Below are 21,965 nucleotides of genomic sequence, written 5' to 3' on the forward strand. Positions count from 1 at the left end.
AGTTGTGTTATACATAATCAACAATAAATGAAACCTCTTGCCCAGGTCTGGAGGCAATCCTGTGCACCTTCTGACCACTGACTGAAGGGGTGAAGGAAGGTACTCATCTCAGGTGGTGTAAGCACAGATCACGATCAGTACTAACACCCCAGATTTTGAGAAGAAATTGGACTACTCAAAGCAAACAAAGCACCAGACTTTAATAGAATTCCTTTTAGATTCATGGTCTACACACTGCAGAAATAGCTCATTCACTAGTTTGTGTCTATTACGAATTACCCATGCAGTAAACAGATATATTTAACTGGAAAGGAACATGTCACCAACTTCCTTTATTTTTCCTTAAAAAAAGGGAGAGGGGGGGAGACAACACACACACAAAATTATACACCATTATTGCTAACATATGTCTGCTGCATGATTCTAGATATTATAAACTTGAACGTTATGGTCAGCCTGACGAAAAAGAAGATTTTCTCAAATAATAAGTTTGGATAGAGGTATAACGTGATGCCTCGATAATAATGCCTGTAGGTGAACAGGTAGTTTCAGTGTTACCAGATTTCTAAGTGAAGTCTAATCACAAATTGAAAATGTTGACTTATAGCCAAGATTAAATTAGATTACATTACACTGAGGTGATAGAAATCATGGGCTACTTCCTAAAGTACTGTGTTGGACCTCCTTTTTTCTGGCATAGTGTAGCAACTCGATGTGGCATGGGCTCAACAAGCCGCTGTAAGTTCCCTGCAGAAATATGAGTCATGCTGCCTCTATAGCTGTCTATAGCTGCGAAAGTGTTGCTGGTGCAGGATTTTGTGCTTGAACCGACCTCAATATATGGCTTTGTCTATAACTGCGAGCAATGTAGATGGGCAAATCTTTTGCTCAAAGTGTCCAGAACGGCCCAGTAACATGGTGCATTGTCACCCATAAAAATTCCATCGTTGTTTGGGTACCTAAGATCTATGAATGGCTGCAAATGGTCTCCAAGTAACCAAACATAGTCATCAAGTAACCAAACATAGTCATTTGCAGTCAGCGATTGATTCAGTTGGAACAGAGGATGCAGTAAATTCCATGTAAACATAGCCCACGCCATTATGGAGCCATCACTGCCTTGCACAGTGCCTTGTTGACAACTAGGGTCTACAGTTAATGGGTTTTGCACCACACTCAAACCCTACTATCAGCTCTTACCAACTGAAATTGGGACTCATCTGCACAGGCCACAGTTTTCCAGTTGTCTAGGGTCCAAATGATATGATCATGAGTCCAGGAGAGGCACTGCCCGCAATGTCGTGCTGTTAACGAAGGCACTCTCATCAGTAGTCTGCTGCCACAGACCATCCACAACAAATTTTGATGCTCTATCCTAACAGGCACATCTCTCGTACATCCCACATACATTTCTGCAGTTATTTCACACAGTGTTTCTTGTGTGCTAACACTGACTACTCTATGCAAATACCACTGTCGTCAGTCATTAAGTGAAGGTCGTTGGCCACTGCATTGTCCATGTTGAGATGTAATGCCTGAAATTTGGTAGTTTCAGCACACTCCTGACACAGTGGATCTCAGAATATTAAATTCCCCAACAATATCCAAAATGGAATGTCCTGTGTGTCTAGTTCCAGCTACCATTCCACATTCAAAGTCTCCTACTTCCTGGTGTGTGGCCATAATCATAGCAGACACATTTTTACATGAATCATCTGAGTACAAATGACAGCTCTGCCAATGCACTGTGCTTTTATACCTTGCGTATGTGGTACTACTGCCATCCGTATATGTACATCTCAGTACCCCATAACTTTTTTCACCTGGGTGCAGATGTACATCTCGTACTATAGAACCACACTTAGGAGATCCTCAAGGATGCTGTGGAACATGCCGAAAAACAAGAATACATAATAAATATTTAAAAAGAGAAAAAAGATATGTTAATGTACCTTCCACAAATCCCTAGTGAAATTGCCCGCTCACGGGTGTGGAATAAGTCTAAAAATCCCAAATACATCTTCATGTAAAAGGTAATAACAAAAATGTTACCAAACATGTAAATGTTCAATACACTGATGAGATGAATAACATAATTCTTAGGCTATTGTATGCAAGCGTTAGCAAACAGAAAAATCAGTTTACAACACTTATTTACATTGATCACATTAATGCACTGAAAATACTGAAAATATACGTCAGTTAGGGATTTTTATGTAACACTCACCACATAATTTCAATGCGTGCAACACAGAAACAGGTAACAGAAAATTTGCTCTTTCTCTAGCATAAGTACACACATTCACACACAAACACGGAGACACCCAAACACACACTTCTGTGCCATGGTATGACTGATTATTGATACTCGATTACTGAAAGCAGCTGCCTGAGCTGATGGAGATGGGAAGGGGGTAGGGAAGGACGGGCTAGCAGGAAGGAGGTAGGTCTTTGGACAGATAACTCCATGTCCACACAACAAGGCGAAAAAAGTACTGAGAGTAGAACAAAAAGAGATGTAGGAAGAGGGAGAGGGTAAATGGGAGGGGAAAGGAATAGTAAAAAAGGAGAGAAAGGTGAAAGTGAAGAAGGGCGGAGGTGAGAGGGCAGGGAGATGGGGGAGGGGAATGAGAGAGGGATGGGACCTGGGAGGAGGGGGGAGGGAGTGAGGGAGGAAGAGAGTGCCCACATGATGTTGGGGGGGGGGGAGGACGACAAGTGGTGGGAGAGGGCAGTGCATGATTTTGATGGAGAAGCTGTGGGGTGGACAGAGGAGAGAAAGGCAGTGGGAACATATTAATAGAGGAGGAGGGTGACAATGCAGGATATGCTGGAGAGATGATGTCCATCTCCGCAATTCAGGGAAATGTGTATTGGAAAGGAGTATCCAAAAGGGCCACCAGTTCCTTTACACAGAGTGAAAGATCTCAAAAATCCTCAACAAACTCTGACGTGAGATGTTATATGATGGTCACTGTGCAGTATGAAAAGAGTTACTCCAAAAAATTAAAGATACCCTGTTCCAAAATGAGTCATGAAATACACACTATCTGAGCAAAAAGTATCCGGACACCTGTTGGTGGACATTAATATGGGGTGCATCCACCATTCCTCTTCATGATAGCTTGAATCCTGCTGCAGGCACTTTTAATGAGGTGTCAATGCCTGTGGAGGAATGGCAGCCAATTCTCCCTCAACAACCAAAACCAGAGAAGGTAGAGAGGTCAGATAATGAGGTCTAAAGCAAATCCAATGTTCCAAGTCATCTCAGAGGTATCCCATTGGGTTCAGGTCAGAACTCTGGACAGGCTAGTTCATTTCAGGAATGTTATTGTACACAATTACTGGCTCACAGGTGCTGCATTACGACAAGGTGATACAAAGTCTTCAAACCGTTGCTCTATTGTATGCAGTACACAAGGCTGTAATATGTCTATCCATATCCTTCCGCATTAGGTATTTTGTTAAGCACACTAACATCATTACATCCTAATCATGAAACACATGCCCACTCCATAATGCCATTTCCTCTGTACTCCACTGATGACACTACACGCGATGGCAGGTAGCATTCTATAAGCATCTGTCACACCCAAATCCTTCCATTGGATGGCCACAGGGTATAATGTGATTCATCACTCCAAACCACTCATTTGCAGTCTTCCACTGACCAATGGTATCACTCTTTACAGCACCTCTAGTGTCATTTGGCTTAACTACAGAAATATGTAGCTTGTGAGGAGCTGCTCAACCACTGTATCCCCCCATCCCCCCCACCCCCACCCATCATCTTTAACTACCTACACAGAGTCCTAGTGCTAGCTGGACTGCTGGTAGCACTTGGCAACTCATAAGCAAGTCCTCCCAGTGATTTCATGTGATTTTTTACAATCACTCTCCACAGTGATCGACCATCCCTGTCCATCAGTACATGAGGTCTGCCTGGTCTTGGTTTAGCTGTGCTTGTTCCTTCGCATTTTCACTTCACACTCACATCACCAACAGTCTACCTGTGCAATTTTAGAAGGGTTGAAATGACCTCATCGATTTGTTAGTCAGGTGACATCCAATGACCAGTCCAGGTTGGAAGTTACTTCACTCTCCAACTGGAACCATTCTGCTGTTACTGCTTCTCTACGGACAACACAATATTTCCAGCCTCCTTTTTTTAGATTAGATTAGATTAGATTTACTTTCATTCCCATTGATCCGTAGTGAGGAGGTCCTCCAGGATGTAGAACATGTCAGAAAAACAACAATACATGACAAATATTTACAACTCAAACAAAAAGCTAATGTACCATTCCACAGGTCCCAAGTGGAATGATCGTCATTTTTTAATGAACACTATATGAAAGAATCATTTTACAAATACTAACGCACTGAATTTAAAATAAAAAAGTTTTATTTATTTATTTATAAGGTAATAAACATGTAATACAACTACTATAATACTTATTTACAATGAACACATTACTGCACTGCAATGGTGCAGAAGTTAGATTGTACTTATATATATAGACACACACACAAATCAGTTGGTTCTACTGAGAAATTCATCAATGGAGTAGAAGTAGTTGGCCACCAATAAGTCCTTTACGCTTCTCTTAAACTGAATTTCATTGGTTGTTAAGCTTTTTATGGCTGCTGGCTAGTTATTGAAAATGTGTGTTCCTGAATAATGCACACCTTTTTGTACAAGACTAAGTGACTTTAATTCCTTGTGAAGATTATTCTTATTTCTAGTATTGATTCCATGAATTGAGCTGTTGGTTTGAAAAAGTGATATATTTTAATGACAAATTTCATTAAAGAATAAATATATTGGGAAGCAGTAGTTAGTATCCCTAGTTCTCTAAACAGGCTTCTGCAGGACGTTCTTGAGTTCACACCACATTTAACTCTCACTGCACATTTTTGTGCCTGGAAAACTTTAGCTTGGCTTGATGAATTACCCCAAAAATAATCCCATATGACATTATGGAATGAAAGTAAGCATAGTATCCCAGCTTTTTCATTTTTATATCCCAACCCCTATGTCTGACACAATTCGCATTGCAAATAGAGATTTGTTAAGATGCTTCAGCAGTTCTGTGGTGTGCTTTTCCCAGTTGAATTTATTATCAAGCTGTAATCCCAGGAATTTAACACTGTCCACTTCTTCTATCTGCTTGTCATCGTATGTTAGGCATATACTCGTGGGACACCCCTTACAAGTTCTGAACTGCATGTAGTGTGTTTTTTCAAAGTTTAGTGACAAGGAATTGGCTAGGAACCAGTGATTAATGCCCACAAATATTTTATTAGCTGATCTTTCTAAGACTACACTTGATTTGCTATTTATTGCAATGTTTGTATCATCGGCAAACAAAACGAACTTGGCATCTGGTAATGTTACTGATGAAAGGCCATTGATATACACAAGAAAAAGTAAGGGCCCCAAAATGGAACCTTGTGAGACCCCACATGTAATTAGTTCCCAGTTGGATGATGCCTGATAGCTTGATACATGTCTCTTTCCTAATAACACCCTTTGTTTCCTGCCAGAGATATAAGATTTGAACCATTTTGCAGCATTTCCTGTTACACTATAATATTCTAATTTACTTAAAAGGATATTGTGATTTACACAGTCAAATGCCTTTGACAGATCACAAAATATACCAGTTGCCTGTAATTTCTTATCTAATGAATTAAGCACATTTTCGTCTAATTTTACTGGCAAGTCTTTCTCCCATGATATCTAGGAATCACTTTCACAATTACATAGTGTGTCTTGTGAGTTTTGACCAGATAGTGTGTTAGTTACTGTAATTTACATCATTTCACATGCCCACGAGGCAAAATTAGAGAAATCTGTGTATATGCATGATGGTATTGACAATCTTTCTTAGTGTGTACTGCCTGTAAATAGAACTGGAAAAAGGGGAGAAAGGAATGATTCTGCTGCACCATGTACCCTCTGTCACACACCTAATAGTGCCTTGCATCACACGCATGTACATGCATGTACCAAACTCTTTATCTCACCTTTAGTAGAAGTACTGGTTTTATGAAGTAATGTTTGTGTCACTTTGATGTATATATTTGCATCTGTAGATCTTCATAACGGAAAGTTAAAAGTAACATGAATGACTGCCTTCATACATAAAGCTACCGTCTCAATTTAATCTTCAAGATTTTAATCAAAGTATACACTAAATTTACTTCCTTGAGCATGTCCAGCATTTCCATGCCTGAAGAGTGGCTCTTCTTTTATTCTTCAATCATTTGTCCTTCATTTCTACTATGGAAGCACACTTTTTGTCACAATAGTCTTTCACTTTCTCACACATAATCTCTGTAATACACATTTTCTTCAAGTTCTGTTCTCTCAGTAATTTAACAAGCATATTTTGTAAAAGTGTAATTTTCCCATGTATTGAAGACTCATGTATCACCACAAGTCTCAGACGCTTAATTTTTTCATATTATTTTGGGATACTGGAACAGGGAATTTACTCAGCAACTTTGTCAGTACTTAGTTTGCTGATTTGGTGAAGGCTGCAGGTCAAGCTTACGAGATGAAGGCAGAGCTCACCATCTGCAGCATCATTGACAGAACCGACTGCGGACCTTTGGTGCAGAGCCGGGTGGAGGGTCTGAATCAGAGGCTCAGACGGTTTTGCGACTGTGTTGGCTGCAGATTCCTTGACTTGCACCATAGGGTGGTGGGGTTTCGGGTTCCGCTAAATAGGTCAGGAGTTCACTACACTTAGCTGGCGGCTACACGGGTAGTGGAGGCTGTGTGGCGTGCACTGGGCGAATTTTTAGGTTAGAAGGCCTCGGGAAAGTACGGGGTGGGCTGCAATCTCAAAGGGGGCATGGCAAATACAGGACGTGCTTGGATCAAGGAACAGTCGGAATTGTAGTTGTAAATTGTTGTAGTTGTGCTGGGAAAGTCCCTGAGCTTAAAGCGCTAACAGAAAGCACAGAAGCTGAAATCGTTATAGGTACAGAAAGCTGGCTAAAGCCTGAAATTAGTTCTGCAGAAATTTTTACGAAGTCTCAGACGGTGTTCAGGAAAGATAGATTGGGCAGAATTGGTGGTGAAGTGTTTGTGTCTGTCAGTAGTGGTTTATCTTGTAGTGAAGTCGAAGTAGATACTCCGTGCGAATTGGTATGGGTGGAGGTTATACTTAACAGCCGAACTAAGTTAATCATTGGCTCCTTCTACCGATCCCCAGACTCCGATGATATAGTTGCTGAACAGTTCAGAGAAAATTTGAGTCTTGTAACAAATAAATACCCCACTCATATGGTTATAGTTGGTGGGGACTTCAACCTTCCCTCAATATGTTGGCAAAAATACTTGTTCAAAACCGGTGGTAGGCAGAAAACATCTTCCGAGATTGTCCTAAATGCTTTCTCTGAAAATTATTTCGAGCAGTTAGTCCACGAACCCACGCGAATTGTAAATGGTTGCGAAAACACACTTGACCTCTTAGCCACAAACAATCCAGAGCTGATAGAGAGCATCATGACTGATAGAGGGATTAGTGATCACAAGGTCGTTGTAGCTAGGCTCAATACCATTTCTTCCAAATCCACCAGAAACAAACGCAAAATAATTTTATTTAATAAAGTGGATAAAGTGTCACTAGAAGCCTTCCTAAGAGACAATCTCCATTCCTTCCGAACTGACTATGCAAATGTAGACAAGATGTGGCTCAAATTCAAAGATACAGTAGCAACAACAATTGAGAGATTCATACCTCATAAATTGGTAAGAGATGGAACTGATCCCCCTGGTACACAAAACAGGTCCGAACGCTGTTGCAGAGGCAACGGAAAAAGCATGCGAAGTTCAGAAGAACGCAAAATCCCGAAGATTGGCTAAAATTTACAGACACGCGAAATTTGGCACGGACTTCAATGCGAGAGGCCATTAATAGGTTCCACAACGAAACATTGTCTCGAGATTTGGTAGAAAATCCGAAGAAATTCTGGTCGTATGTAAAGTACACAAGTGGCAAGACACAGTCAATACCTTCGCTGCGCAGTGCTGATGGTACTGTTACCGACGACTGTGCCGCTAAAGCGGAGTTATTGAACGTAGTTTTCCGAAATTCCTTTACCAGGGAAGACGAATGGAATATTCCAGAATTTGAAACATGAACAGCTGCTAGCATGAGTTTCTTAGAAGTAGATACCTTAGGGGTTGCGAAGCAACTCAAATCGCTTGATACGGGCAAGTCTTCAGGTCCAGATTGTATACCGATTAGGTTCCTTTCAGATTACGCTGATACAATAGCTCCCTACTTAGCAATCATATACGACCGCTCGCTCATCGATAGATCTGTACCTACAGATTGGAAAATTGCGCAGGTCGCACCAGTGTTTAAGAAGGGTAGTAGGAGTAATCCATCGAACTACAGACCTATATCATTGATGTCAGTTTGCAGTAGGGTTTTGGAGCATATACTGTATTCAAACATTATGAATCACCTTGAAGGGAACGATCTATTGATACGTAATCAGCATGGTTTCAGAAAACATCATTCTTGTGCAACACAGCTAGCTCTTTATTCGCACAAGTAATGGCCGCTATCGACAGGGGATCTCAAGTTGATTTCGTATCTCTAGATTTCCGGAAAGCTTTTGACACCGATCCTCACAAGCGACTTCTAATCAAGCTGCGGGCCTATGGGGTATCGTCTCAGTTGTGCGACTGGATTCGTGGTTTCCTGTCAGGAAGGTCGCAGTTCGTAGTAATAGATGGCAAATCATCGAGTAAAACTGAAGTGATATCAGGTGTTCCCCAGGGAAGCGTCCTGGGACCTCTGCTGTTCCTGATCTATATAAATGACCTGGGTGACAATCTGAGCAGTTCTCTTAGGTTGTTCGCAGATGATGCTGTAATTTACTGTCTAGTAAGGTCATCCGAAGACCAGTATCAGTTGCAAAGCGATTTAGAAAAGATTGCTGGTGGCAGTTGACGCTAAATAACGAAACGTGTGAGGTGATCCACATGAGTTCCAAAAGAAATCCGTTGGAATTCGATTACTCGATAAATAGTACAATTATCAAGGCTGTCAATTCAACTAAGTGCCTGGGTGTTAAAATTACGAACAACTTCAGTTGGAAAGAACAGTGGGAAAGGCGAGCCAAAGGTTGTGTTTCACTGGCAGGACACTTAGAAGATGCAACAAGTCCACTAAAGAGACAGCTTACACTACACTCGTTCGTCCTCTGTTAGAATATTGCTGCGCGGTGTGGGATCCTTACTAGGTGGGATTGACGGAGGACATGGAAAGGGTGTAAAAAAGGGCAGTTCGTTTTGTATTATAACGTAATAGGGGAGAGAGTGTGGCAGATATGATACGCAAATTGGGATGGAAGTCATTAAAGCTAAGACGTTTTTCATCACGGCGAGATCTATTTACGAAATTTCAGTCACCAACTTTCTCTTCCGAAAGCGAAAATATTTTGTTGAGCCCAGCCTACATAGGTAGGAATGATCATCAAAATAAAATAAGAGAAATCAGAGCTCGAACAGAAAGGTTTAGGTGTTCGTTTTTCCCGCGCGCTGTTCGGGAGTGGAATGGTAGAGAGATAGTATGATTGTGGTTCGATGAACTCTCTGCCAAGCACTTAAATGTGAATTGCAGAGTAGTCATGTAGATGTAGATGTAAATCAAACATCCATGTCAACAGCACAAGAGCATGCAGGACTCAAAAATAAATAAATATTAACTTGTCTGCATCTATTCTTCCCCTCTATTAAAAGACTAATTAATTAATTAATTGACAAGAATAAATTATATAATCCACAAAAATATGAACAGCCTATTTTAGTTTTTCAGATAATAGGCCAGAGTTATGAAGACTAAATAGATAAATAATCAACTGTACAAAAATGAGTCTTCTAGCAAACTGTATATGACTTGAGATTTCTTATTTCATACGGTAATACTACATTGCATGTAGTGCCATCTTATACAATGTCTTCCAGTTAAGCAAAAAAGTTATTTATTACTAGTTTAGCACTCGTGGGCCTGTTCCTTTTAAGACTTTTGTGCTTTTCCTCACTGCTCATGTGGCAATCTCCCATCCCCCTCTAAGCTGTTGCCATCAGTCACAGATGCAAATGTACCAAGCCATCAATAGTTTTTGCATGTTTTCTCTGTATTCCTGCTTCCCACAGTCATTTCCCCTCCATACAGATCAGCAAGAAGAGGTCTATGTTTTTTATGCACCTAACAGTGACTCAGCACTTTGTTTTAAAGATGTGTGGTGGTTTGTTATTTAAGTCATTATTTTTCACAAAATACTTTCTATAACAATAATTGAATCTATTGAAATCACAGAAGCTTCTTCATCTGATTTACCACATGTATGATATTCTGAATGGCAATAGAGAATATTTCATAATTTTTGGAAGCAACTATGGATTTTATTCAAAGAGTTTTAGTATTATTACATTCACAAGAGTATAAATACAAAGGACATGAGGCAGAAATCGCATTAAAATTAATTCCAGTTTTATAGAAAATATTTCTATATGATAGACTCAGTATACAGTACTTACCCAGTTTATAAGGACACATTTTGGCAAGCTAGTCTTGGGATCTTGAACACGACAGAAAGCATACATAATCTTGCCACTGTTTAGATCCTCTGTCATTTCTTCTATGCCTCCAGCTGCATTCAAACATCAATTTGTTAAGTTGACACACACATAGGACATACAAAGACAGAGCTTAAATCTTAACTATACATTGGACTTCTACTGACTATGACAATATATTCCCCAATGGAGTTGCACAGACTGTTGATCACTATACTGTTAAGCATGTCATAATAACAATATAGAATATTTTGATAATGTTACAGAGGACTGTGAAGAGCCAATTCTCTCAATATAACAATTATGGTGGGAGCACACTGTTTAGTAAACATGTGTTTTGATTACTAAGCTGAAAGGGAAAACAATGTTCACATTGTAAAGACAGTATATCATAACGAGTCAAATAAAGCACACACGCTAAATAAGTGCTCATTATTTTACTTTGAAATAATGGCAATTTCTTCACAGGCATTTAATACCGTTAGCAAGAAAGTTTACGCTTTTAATGCTAGTTAGTTTTTCACAACTTTGCATTATATATAATTTTTTTTTATTCACAGTTTTCCTACTTAAGTTGTGGTACATTTCATTTGTTACACTGAAAAAAAGGACTGTTGAATATAAATTACAGTTTGAATATAAAATTGATGGTAATGGAATCTCGCTGTTAAAGTAATATAAATTGTTGTTATGTAAAGTTTATTAGGAATCAGTAATATTTTTGCTGAGCATTGAAGATATCACATTAAACATTTATTTCAGTAGGCCACCTTGTTTGAAACATTTTTATTTTTTCCACTTATAACCGATATGTTTTAGTGCTGTTGCACCATCATAAGTGTAAAAGTTTAAGCTTACACAAAAAAGGCTTGTTTGAGCACTGTAGTGCTTTACTAGTCGCAGGTCTGTTGGAGGTGGTTACCCTGGTCTTCCTCCGATCTTTGTACTGACTTTCTCAACTAGTTATATGGATACCTACAAATTAACATACACTCTGAAAAATGGTGTATTTCGGGATACATAGCATTGCCAGAGGTGATGGAAGCAACAACTGATGACATCAAAAATCCTTAGACTGATGGGGAATCAAGTGTTGGACCTCCGGATTTATAGCCTGACACTCACTAAGTTATAAAGTCCAACTGTTTTATTCACTTCACTCCACATTAGGTTATTTGTACAGCTGTCTGCTTTTTGTCTACTTTCTTCACAGCACTATACTAAGTCATCTGAAATCTTTCATGTAACTATCATTAAAACATTGTCTACTCTAATTCAGACATTTATAGTAGTCACTAACCTTTTTGTTACAAGGAAAATGAATGGTGTTCTAAGCTACATTGTGGATGCTGATTTTGAAAATATAAGTTTTTCGCAATCGACCTGAGTCTTCTTGTGGTACACTATCCCCTATCTATCAAAACAGTTGAAAAAGCTGTTTATTGGTTACTTTTCAGTAAGGCCTTACTGAGGTCATGGTGAGACAGGCTCCCATCGAGGGCGTAGGCACAGGAGGAGTGGGGGGGGGGGGGGGGAGGGGGAAGACAAGAAAGGCTATTTAAGAATTAACCAGGAGAGGTATGTGAATTCTCTTATTCCTCACTTTTCTTTCGCTGCCTATTAAAAGAAGTCCTTCCAGCCACATCAATGGATAAGGTCCTCCTTACTCATCTTCGCATAGACCACAGCCCTAAGATGCGTGGCTTCTTGGTCCAGTACGATGACACTCCTTTGTGTGATGCTTGGGCCACATCACGGTGCACCACATTTTACTAGACTGTGTTTTATTTTTGGGCCAATGGGCAACAGCAGATTTGCCAGATAGAATATTAAATTCTACATCAATTGAGTACACAAACTTTGCTACATTATTAAATTTTCCTACAGAAAAGCTAGGTCAGAAAACAGTACTTTATCACATTTTTTGTCTCGTTTCGTCACTATAAAACATGCAGCATCTGAGAACTGGCCAATTTGGTGCAAAATTTTACATGAGGAAAGATATAATGCATCAAATTGTGTTTTCAAAAAGTCAACGCAAATGACAGAGAACCTAGCTGGTAAGCAAACAATATCATTCTTCATTTATATATAAATTTCATGGTTAATGACCAACATCACCCTCGTACTTTCCATTCCTTGAATTTTTCCAAAATTCAGTTTTATTTATTTTTGTTGCTGGTATGTAATCTCTAACCTAAACAATAGTTTTTAAAATTATGAAATTACCAGAAAATATTATATAAATGACAAAAAAATTGTCTACAAGGGTATGTAGAAAGAAATACATTAGGTTTATTATTATTTTATTAGGAAGAAAGAAACTTAATTCAACTGGCAATAAATTGAGTTACATATGATTACATAAAATTGCATTAAAGTTGTAAAATAAAACACAGTTTCTTCACTCAGGGTGAAAGACTTATGTTTACTTATGTACAATCTGTTTTTCTTAATTTTACAGTTGCGGCAGTGATATTTTTCACGTCTGGTGCAAAGTGAGATCAAAAGTGCGCGAGAGTTTTTTTTTGGTCATATGTTGTTTTTTATCTTTGCCGCAAGACTATAGGATCTCCTAGTTTTTGTTACTTTGCTGTTGTTTTCAGTTTCTTCTCATTGTGAGTTTTCACGAATAAATATTTTTTCGTTAACTCATTATACCGGACGGCTATGCAATTATTTGTTGTAGAAAAGTTGCCTACATAATTGGTGACCTCCGATTAAGGAACTTTAAATCTTTCGCTAGCTACGTCGAACATTAACTGCAAAAGCAATGAACGACAATGGCAAACGATACGGTTCGATAACGGAAGAAATTCATAGGCTTCAGAATGAGATAGAAACTTTACAGTTGCATATTTCGAAAGATATGAACTTAAAGCATATACCGGACCAAAGGAATGACGTTGGTTCAACAACCATGGCAGCACAACCACAGCAAGTAACAGCAACTAAAGTACCCGCTGGTTTCCAGACCTCGGTTTTAATATCTGACATTATAGTGAACCCGCCTACTGAAGGAGCATAAGGTAGACTGAAAGAAGAATGAATTTCTCGGTGTGTGAAGTCAGTCGACATCAGAGTCAAACAAGTACTGTACCAAGAAAAACGGGGAGATAGGACCCCGTCAGAATACTGGCGTCATTTACGCAGCCTGGTAAATAGATCGACAGTCTCTGATAAAACGTTACTCCACGTATGGCAACAACAGCTACCAATGCAAATAAGAACTACACTAGCTATATACGATGAAAGATCAGTTGACAAACTGCTGCTCGCTGCAGACAGAATCTACAAGACGCACGAGCCTACTGCAACAGTCGCAATATCGTCGACAGACGCCACGTACGGTAACTACCATTACCAGCAAGACCAAACTGACGATATAACAGTAAATTGTGATGCAGTCGCAACGCGAGAAACAACAAAAAGTTCAAACGAAATTAGAGATTTAAAAACTGCAATATAGGATTTGCAAGCACAACTACGCACGCTACAACGACCACAAGTTATCTTTAAGCGCAAGAGAGACCGGGCTGGGCGTGAAACATGAAGTCAACAAGAGGATGAGCATAAGGTGTGTTGGTACCATAAACGTTTTGGGAGAGATGCTACAAGATGTAGATCATCATGCGCCTACTCAGACAACCAAGGTATGTACAGAAACAGTGCAGTGTTTTCATATCAGCAACAACAGTCGTCAATACATATGCCTCCTGCTTCGAAAAGATTGTATGTATCAGACGTACTTACGGGTACAAGTTTTTTGGTGGATACCGGGTCAGACATTAGTTCGCTTCCTGTCAGCCATGCGCCACACAACGAAAAAGACATACAGCCACGTTTGAAGGCAGTGAATAACTCGGTGATTAACACGTATGGATGTAAAGTGTGCAAGATTGATGTGGGTTTTTCCAAACAGTTTACCTGGTCTTTTGTGATAGCTGGTATATCAGAACCTATTTTGGGCGCTGATTTTCTGGCACATTTCTAGTTGGCGGTCGACTTACAAGGCAAACGTTTATTAAATCTGACGGACAACAGTGCAATATCAAGCACTAAAGGGCATACAACTTGTGAGAAGCTACAGGCGATTGGCAACTCTGTAGCCGAAGAGCTACATGACGAAGAGAAGATTCGGAGATGTTCTGATGGACAGACAAAAGAAGTTAAGCATAGTACGGTTCACTATATTCGTACCACGCCAGGACAACCAGTTTCACAACGAGCACGTAGAATCGCACCAGAGAGATTGACAGAAACAAAGGCGTTATTCGAGGAAATGTTACAGGCGGGAATAATTCGCCAGTCAGACAGTCCGTGGTCTTCACCCCTACACTTAGTACGTAAGAAAGATGGATCATGGAGACCGTGTGGGGATTACCGAGCATTAAACTCAAGAACCATTCCAGATAGATACCCAGTACCTAATATACAGGACTTCACATGTGCTTTGGCTGGTGCGAAAAATTTTAGCGTCCTCGATTGCAAGAAAGCATACAACCAGATACCGGTGGCTCCAAGAGATGTTCAGAAGACAGCAGTGATTACACCATTTGTATTATTCAAGTTTTTATTTATGCCTTTTGGCCTTAAGAACGCAGCACAGACTTGGCAGTGATTTATCGACGAGGTGATAAAGGGATTAACATTTTGCTTTGCTTATCTTGATGACAGTTTGGTTTTCTCTCCGGATAGTCAAACACATCAACAGCATCTGTGTCAACTTCGCAAGCGTCTATCTGACTACGGAGTCGTTTTAAACAAAAATAAATGCCTCATGCACAAGAACCAAGTCACTTTCCTCGGCCATACTGTGTCATCAGAAGGTATATTGCCTCTGCCAGAGAAGATCGCGGCGATACAGGCCCTTCCGAAACCGACAAACTACCAAGAGCTATGACGATACATGGGATTAATAAATTTTTATAGACGTCACCTACCAGCAACGGCTGCGGTGCAAGCACCACTCACTGATGTACTCAAGGGACACGATGCCAAAGGTCGACGAATAGTTAAGTGGACACAAGAAATGGACAAAGCATTTAATTATCTTCAAGCAAGCCTCAGCAAAGCAGTGTTGCTCGCTCACCCAGTTCACTATGCACAGCTAGCTATTGTTGTAGACGCGAGCCAGTCAGCAATAGGGGAGGCGCTGCACCAGCGTGTAGAAGGGCAATGGCAACCACTACGGTTTTTCTCTAAAAAGTTACAGACTGCACAACAGAAATGGAGCGCGTATGACAGAGAATTGTTCGCGATCTACGAAGCAATTCGATACTTCTGCCCACAAATAGAGGCTAGACCAGTGACTGTGTTTACAGACCACAAATCCATAACATCAGCTTTTAAAAACACCAGTGATAAATGCTCACCAAGACAGTTCCGTTATATTGAGTTCATAAGTCAGTTCACGACAGATATACGCCATTTAAGAGGCGCAGAAAATTTAGTGGCTGACTATTTTTCACTTATTTGCGGAATTTCAGAAATTATGGACTATGATAAACTTGCAGTGGAACAGACCAAGGATGCAGAGCTACGACAGCTGTTAAACGACCCGTCTACAGGTCTGAAGTTCGAGCAAATTCTGGTGCCTAACTCCAAGCGGAAGCTGTGGTGCGACTTTTCTCAAGGCAGACCAAGACCATTCATTTCAGAAATATTGCGCAAGACGACATTCGACAGTGTCCACACACTATCGCACCCAGGAGCTAACCCGACAATAAAGCTGCTGACAGACTGCTATGTGTGGCCTTCTATGAAAAGAGACGCGCGCCTTTGGGTACGTTCCTGCATTCCTTGTCAACAGAGTAAAGTAGGATGACAAGTGCGTGCTGATATTGGAGATTTTCAAGGTACCTCTGCTAGATTCGCACACGTTCACGTGGACCTGGTTGGACCTCTCCCACAGTCAGAGGGTTACAGATATTTGTTTACGGCCATAGATAGGTGCACAAGATGGGCAGAAGCTACTCCAATAGTCGATTTTCAGCCGAAACTACTGCTAAGACGTTTCTGTGTACATGGGTTGCCCGTTTTGGATGCCCCTTTCATGTCACAACTGACCAAGGACGTCAGTTCGAATCTACGTTGTTCCTCGAGCTATCCAAAATGTGCGGTTTCCAACGCCACCACACGACTGCCTATCACCCTGCCAGTAATGGTATGGTCGAATGATGGCACAGAACACTCAAAGCAGCATTGATGTGTCATCAAGAGAGATGGACGGAAGCATTACCATTAGTGTTGTTAGGCCTGCGGACAGCTCACAAACCCGATATTGGTGCATCAGTTGCCGAGATGGTTTACGGCGAGCCGCTACGGATTCCTGCAGATTATTTAGTACCAACCTTACTACCTGGATCAGAGGACCTCACACACTGGGTGCAGCAGCTAAAACGTCACTGCACAAATATACGTTGCCCGCCACCTTCTCGCCATGGTAACCGTAAGGTGTTTGTACACAAAGACTTGTACAATTGCTCTCACGTAATGTTGCGAACAGATTCAGTCAAATCGCCTTTACAATCACCATATACGAGCCCATTTCCGGTGCTGAGTAGAAATAAGCATACCGTGGACATAATGTACAATGGTGTTCCGACAAAGATATCGATTGAACGTGTCAAGCCAGCATGGGTTTTACCCTCTCTGACCTCTGACACCACGTCTGTGCATCAACACATGATGGACGCAGAGCATACCAAAACACCGCTCAGTACATCATCCGAGACAGGTGAATCACCACCACAAACAACAACGTCACCACCACCAAGACACCCGACGCACACCAGAGCTGGACGTCGAATAAAATTCAAGTATCAAGATATCCCTGGGGCTCCGCACTTAAAGGGGGGGGGGGGGGGGGGGGGGCTGTGTGGCAGTGATATTTTCCATGTCTGGTGCAAAGTGAGATCAAAAGTGCGCAAGAGTTTTTTTTGGTCATGTGTTGTTTTTTATCTTTGCCGTAAGACTATAGGATCTCCTAGTTTTTGTTACTTCGCTTTTGTTTTTAGTTTCTTCTCATTGTGAGTTTTCACGAATAAATATTTTTTCGTTAACTCATTATACTGGACGGCTATGCAATTATTTGTTGTAGAAAAGTCGCCTACACAGTGTTACTTCTTCACACTCTTGGAGGAAGAGGATTCAAATAACATTAACTCTAATTCTGCCATTTCTATATTCATATCCTCACAGGGACCTCTTCTTCCAAAATGTCATTATCTATGTCACAGTCAGCAAAGTCGTTAATAGGGACATCAGTTGGAATATTGATGCAGGACTGACCTTCGCATAGTTTGCAAATGGTGTTACACTTAATACCATTTCTCCTGAATGAAAAAATTACATGGCATCATGTGTCACACGTGCAATAAATGTTGTTCGACAGTTCCACAAGTGCTGTTCTTGATAGTGGGAAACGAAAAGATGCCAAATTTTGAAGCCTACCACCCTCAGTGCTGTGGATATAGTGGCTTGTCTTTCCAAGCTTACACCTGCTGAACCTTCGCGAATGCTGTCGGGCAGATGTTTCTGTAGGAGGCAATGAAGTGGGGTTGAATGTCTCCGACATAAATTTTTCAAATATCTGATATCGGGGAAGCACATTTAATGGCTTTGTTTCTTCTTCACAATATAGGGCTGCTATGAACTACCATCCAGCCTCATCAATATTAACAACAGTAGCACTGGAACGGCTTTTGCCTTCTGTAGGTTGTTTTTCATCTCTGATGCACTGAGAAGTATCAGTTTTCCTTTGCTGAAAAACAACAAAGTTGTACTGCAGCCATTAAAGACACACAGAAACAGAATGTTGTCTTTCGATCCTTGACCCAAATTGAAATTATGGGAGTGTCTAATATGTATCCTTGGCTGCCTTTGTCTGTCTTCAGTACAAAAACATTTGGGGACAATGGGGATGAAGCGGTCAGAATCACAAAAAGGTTGGTGACCTCCCCAACAACAGAAAGTGTTAAGCAACATCAGTAGCTACACTTACGAGTATTGGCATCCTCAGCAGCTTGCTTGATATTGCTCACCCCCACGTTGCACAATCAGTAAAGAAATGACATTCTGTTTATTTTTTTGTTTGACCGAAGTAAACATTTTGCCAAGGTTACTGACGGTGCTTCATTAAACATGGCAGTTGGTCCAATTTTTTAGGGGCTCTGTGCAGTCGGTCAGCTCATTCCATGCTCCTGTCATTTGTCACATCAGGGTATTCAATCACACACACCATCAAACACAATAGTGACCTTTCTGGCATACCAATGTTTGATGTAATCTACATACTTAGTAATTATGGAAGAAAATAGTTCCTTTGCCTCCCGTGTTACTCCATGCATCAGAAACTCACCATCTACAAACTTTCAAAGTCAGTTAGGTTTTTAAAAGTATCTTTGACTTTTTGAAAACAAAATTTGATGCTCTACAACTTTTCTTCTATAAATTATTGTGTAAAATTGGTTACTTCTCAGATACTGCACATTTGATAGCGACAAAGTGAGTGTTTTTCAAGAAGTGTGAAAAATTTCCAATTTCTGACATAGCTTTCCTATAGGAAAATTTAATGAAGTAGCAAAGTTCTGGCACTCAATCTATGGATAATTTAATGTAATTAAAAGGATAGATTGTTACTCATCATATAGTGAAAACGCTGAGTTGCGGACAAGCACAACAAAAAGACTGCTAAACAAGTGAGCTTCCAGCCAAAAAGCCTTCTTCTAAAGTAGACAAAAACCACACACACACACACACACACACACACACACACACATTCAAGCAAAGCACAACTCACACACAAATGACCACTGTGTCTGGCTCTGCAACTCAACATCTCCACTACATGGTGAGTAGCACACTATCTTTTTCATAATACTGTCATTATTCCACCCTGGATTTTCGAGTGTCAGAATTAATGTTTTCATTTTTGGTAACCTTGGTTTTTTATTATTATTATTATTATTATTATTATTATTATTATTATTAGGTATTAAAATCCATGGAGAAGAAATAAAAACTTTGAGGTTCGCTGATGACATTGTAATTCTGTCAGAGACAGCAAAGGACTTGGAAGAGCAGTTGAATGGAATGGATGGTGTCTTGAAGGGAGGATATAAGATGAACATCAACAAAAGCAAAACGAGGATAATGGAATGTAGTCGAATTAAGTCGGGTGATTTTGAGGATATTAGATTAGGAAATGAGACACTTAAAGTAGTAAAGGAGTTTTGCTATTTGGGGAGCAAAATAACTGATGATGGTCGAAGTAGAGAGGATATAAAATGTAGACTGGCAATGGCAAGGAAAGCGTTTCTGAAGAAGAGAAATTTGTTAACATCGAGTATAGATTTAAGAGTCAGGAAGTAATTTCTGAAAGTATTTGTATCGAGTGTAGCCATGTATGAAAGTGAAACATGGACGGTAAATAGTTTGGACAAGAAGAGAATAGAAGCTTTCGAAATGTGGTGCTACAGAAGAATGCTGAAGATTAGATGGGTAGATCACATAACTAATGAGGAAGTATTGAATAGGACTGGGGAGAAGAGAAGTTCGTGGCACAACTTGACCAGAAGAAGGGATCGGTTGGTAGGACATGTTCTGAGACATCAAGGGATCACCAATTTAGTATTGGAGGGCAGCGTGGAGGGTAAAAATCGTAGGGGGAGACCAAGAGATGAATACACTAAGCAGATTCAGAAGGATGTAGGTTGCAGTAGGTACTGGGAGATGAAGAAGCTTGCACAGGATAGAGTAGCATGGAGAGCTGCATCAAACCAGTCTCAGGACTGAAGACCACAACAACAACAACAACATTATTAAACACAAGAGTTTATGACAAATTTGAGAGAAAGGGGAGAGGGAAGGAATTTGAGAGGGGGAGGGAGGGTGCGGGAGGTGGGGGGGGGGGGGGGGGGAGAGAGAGAGAGAGAGAGAGAGATATATATGGTTCAAAATTTTGATAGTTTTCTGAAGCTCCACTCAGAAATTAGAGCAAACTCAGAATATTCATATCAGAGTCCTACTTGAGTGATTAAATCAATTTCAAAAATTCCACTAATTTTTTGAAAGCAATCCTCTTTTTGGAGTTAACTGTACTGGTCTACAGGCCATGACTGTAAACGCATGCTGGTGTTACAATGTCATTTAATCCAAGTAACATAATTAAAAAAAGACCACTGCCAAATACTTGTTTATTCGTAAAATGGTTTTTTGTGAAACGGTGCATTTTTTTCACACAGCTATTGCACATACATCTCACTCATGTTCAACATTAGAGTTCTTGCTGCTACTTCACTATGGTATTGTAGGATCTCAAAGATGCTGAAGCAAGGCTTCAATTTTTGACAATTTCTGCCAACTAAGGGAAGGAGCAAGACTGCCTGAGCTAGAGTGTTACAAAGTTATTTGGTAGGATAATAAGTGAAATGGTATACAGATCTCACACATATCACGCCATATGATCTGACTTTAATTTCCTGTCAGGTAATGCTTTTAGGCTCTGTATCTTCAAATTTTATAACTGATATTGGTGCCAAATATGTTATAAATATTGAGGCAGCAGATCTAGTAAACAAAACAGCTATTTTCAAGTTTCAGGTGAAAGAACTGATGAAGAGTATTACCAGGGCTTCTTATTTGATTACTGTGAGTGTGAAGTTTCTCTCTCTCTCTCTCTCTCTCTCTCTCTCTCTCTCTCTCTCTCTCTCTCTATCTCTCCCCCTCCCTCCCTCCCCCATCCCCCTCCCTACTTCAAGGTACAGATTAAGAAAGCCTTATGCCAAAATCAAAAGAGCTTTGAGGATATTTATGACAATGCCATTGACAGCAGCATCGACACTTTCAACACATTTTAAAATTTGCAACAGTACTTTCATGAAGTTTCCAAATGACAATGAATAATGAATTGAAGAGTTCTGTACATGTTGACTTTCTAGTAAAATGGGATGAAGATTTGAGCCACCTGGAAAAATAATCTACCAATGGCCTTGCCACTGTGGTAACACTTGTTCCCTTCAAACCAAAGATAAGCAATGTCGGATTTGGCTGGCACTTAGATGAATGACTGTCCACATTGCAAGTGCTGTTGACAAGTGTGGAGCACTCAGCCCTTGTGAGGTACACTGAGGAGCTACTTGATTGAGAAGTAGTGGCTCCAGTCAAGAAAACTGACACTGGCCTGTAGGCTGAGGATGGCATGGTGGTCGATCTGTACTGTCAGGGTCTTCTGAGACATGTTAGGGCAGAGTTTAGTTTTGGAGTAGGTAAACTGATCTACAGCACACTATGCCCTTTCACATCTAAGGACAGCACGTTATGTTTTGTGTGTTAGGGCAGATGACTTAGCTTA

At 40.3% G+C, this 21,965-nt stretch overlaps 1 protein-coding gene across 1 annotated transcript in view; it reads right to left on the reverse strand.

The window, feature by feature from the left end:
* The window catches only part of LOC126174917 (drebrin-like protein), a 201,927-nt gene that overhangs the window by 115,061 nt on the left and 64,901 nt on the right, over positions 1-21,965 (reverse strand). Inside the window, exon 3 of the mRNA XM_049921354.1 lies at positions 10,571-10,683. Coding sequence (XP_049777311.1) covers positions 10,571-10,683 — 113 coding nt within the window. The remainder of the gene's footprint in view (positions 1-10,570; positions 10,684-21,965) is intronic.

This window comes from Schistocerca cancellata, chromosome 3, assembly GCF_023864275.1.
Source record: "Schistocerca cancellata isolate TAMUIC-IGC-003103 chromosome 3, iqSchCanc2.1, whole genome shotgun sequence".
In the NCBI taxonomy this organism is placed as follows: Eukaryota; Metazoa; Arthropoda; class Insecta; order Orthoptera; family Acrididae; genus Schistocerca; species Schistocerca cancellata.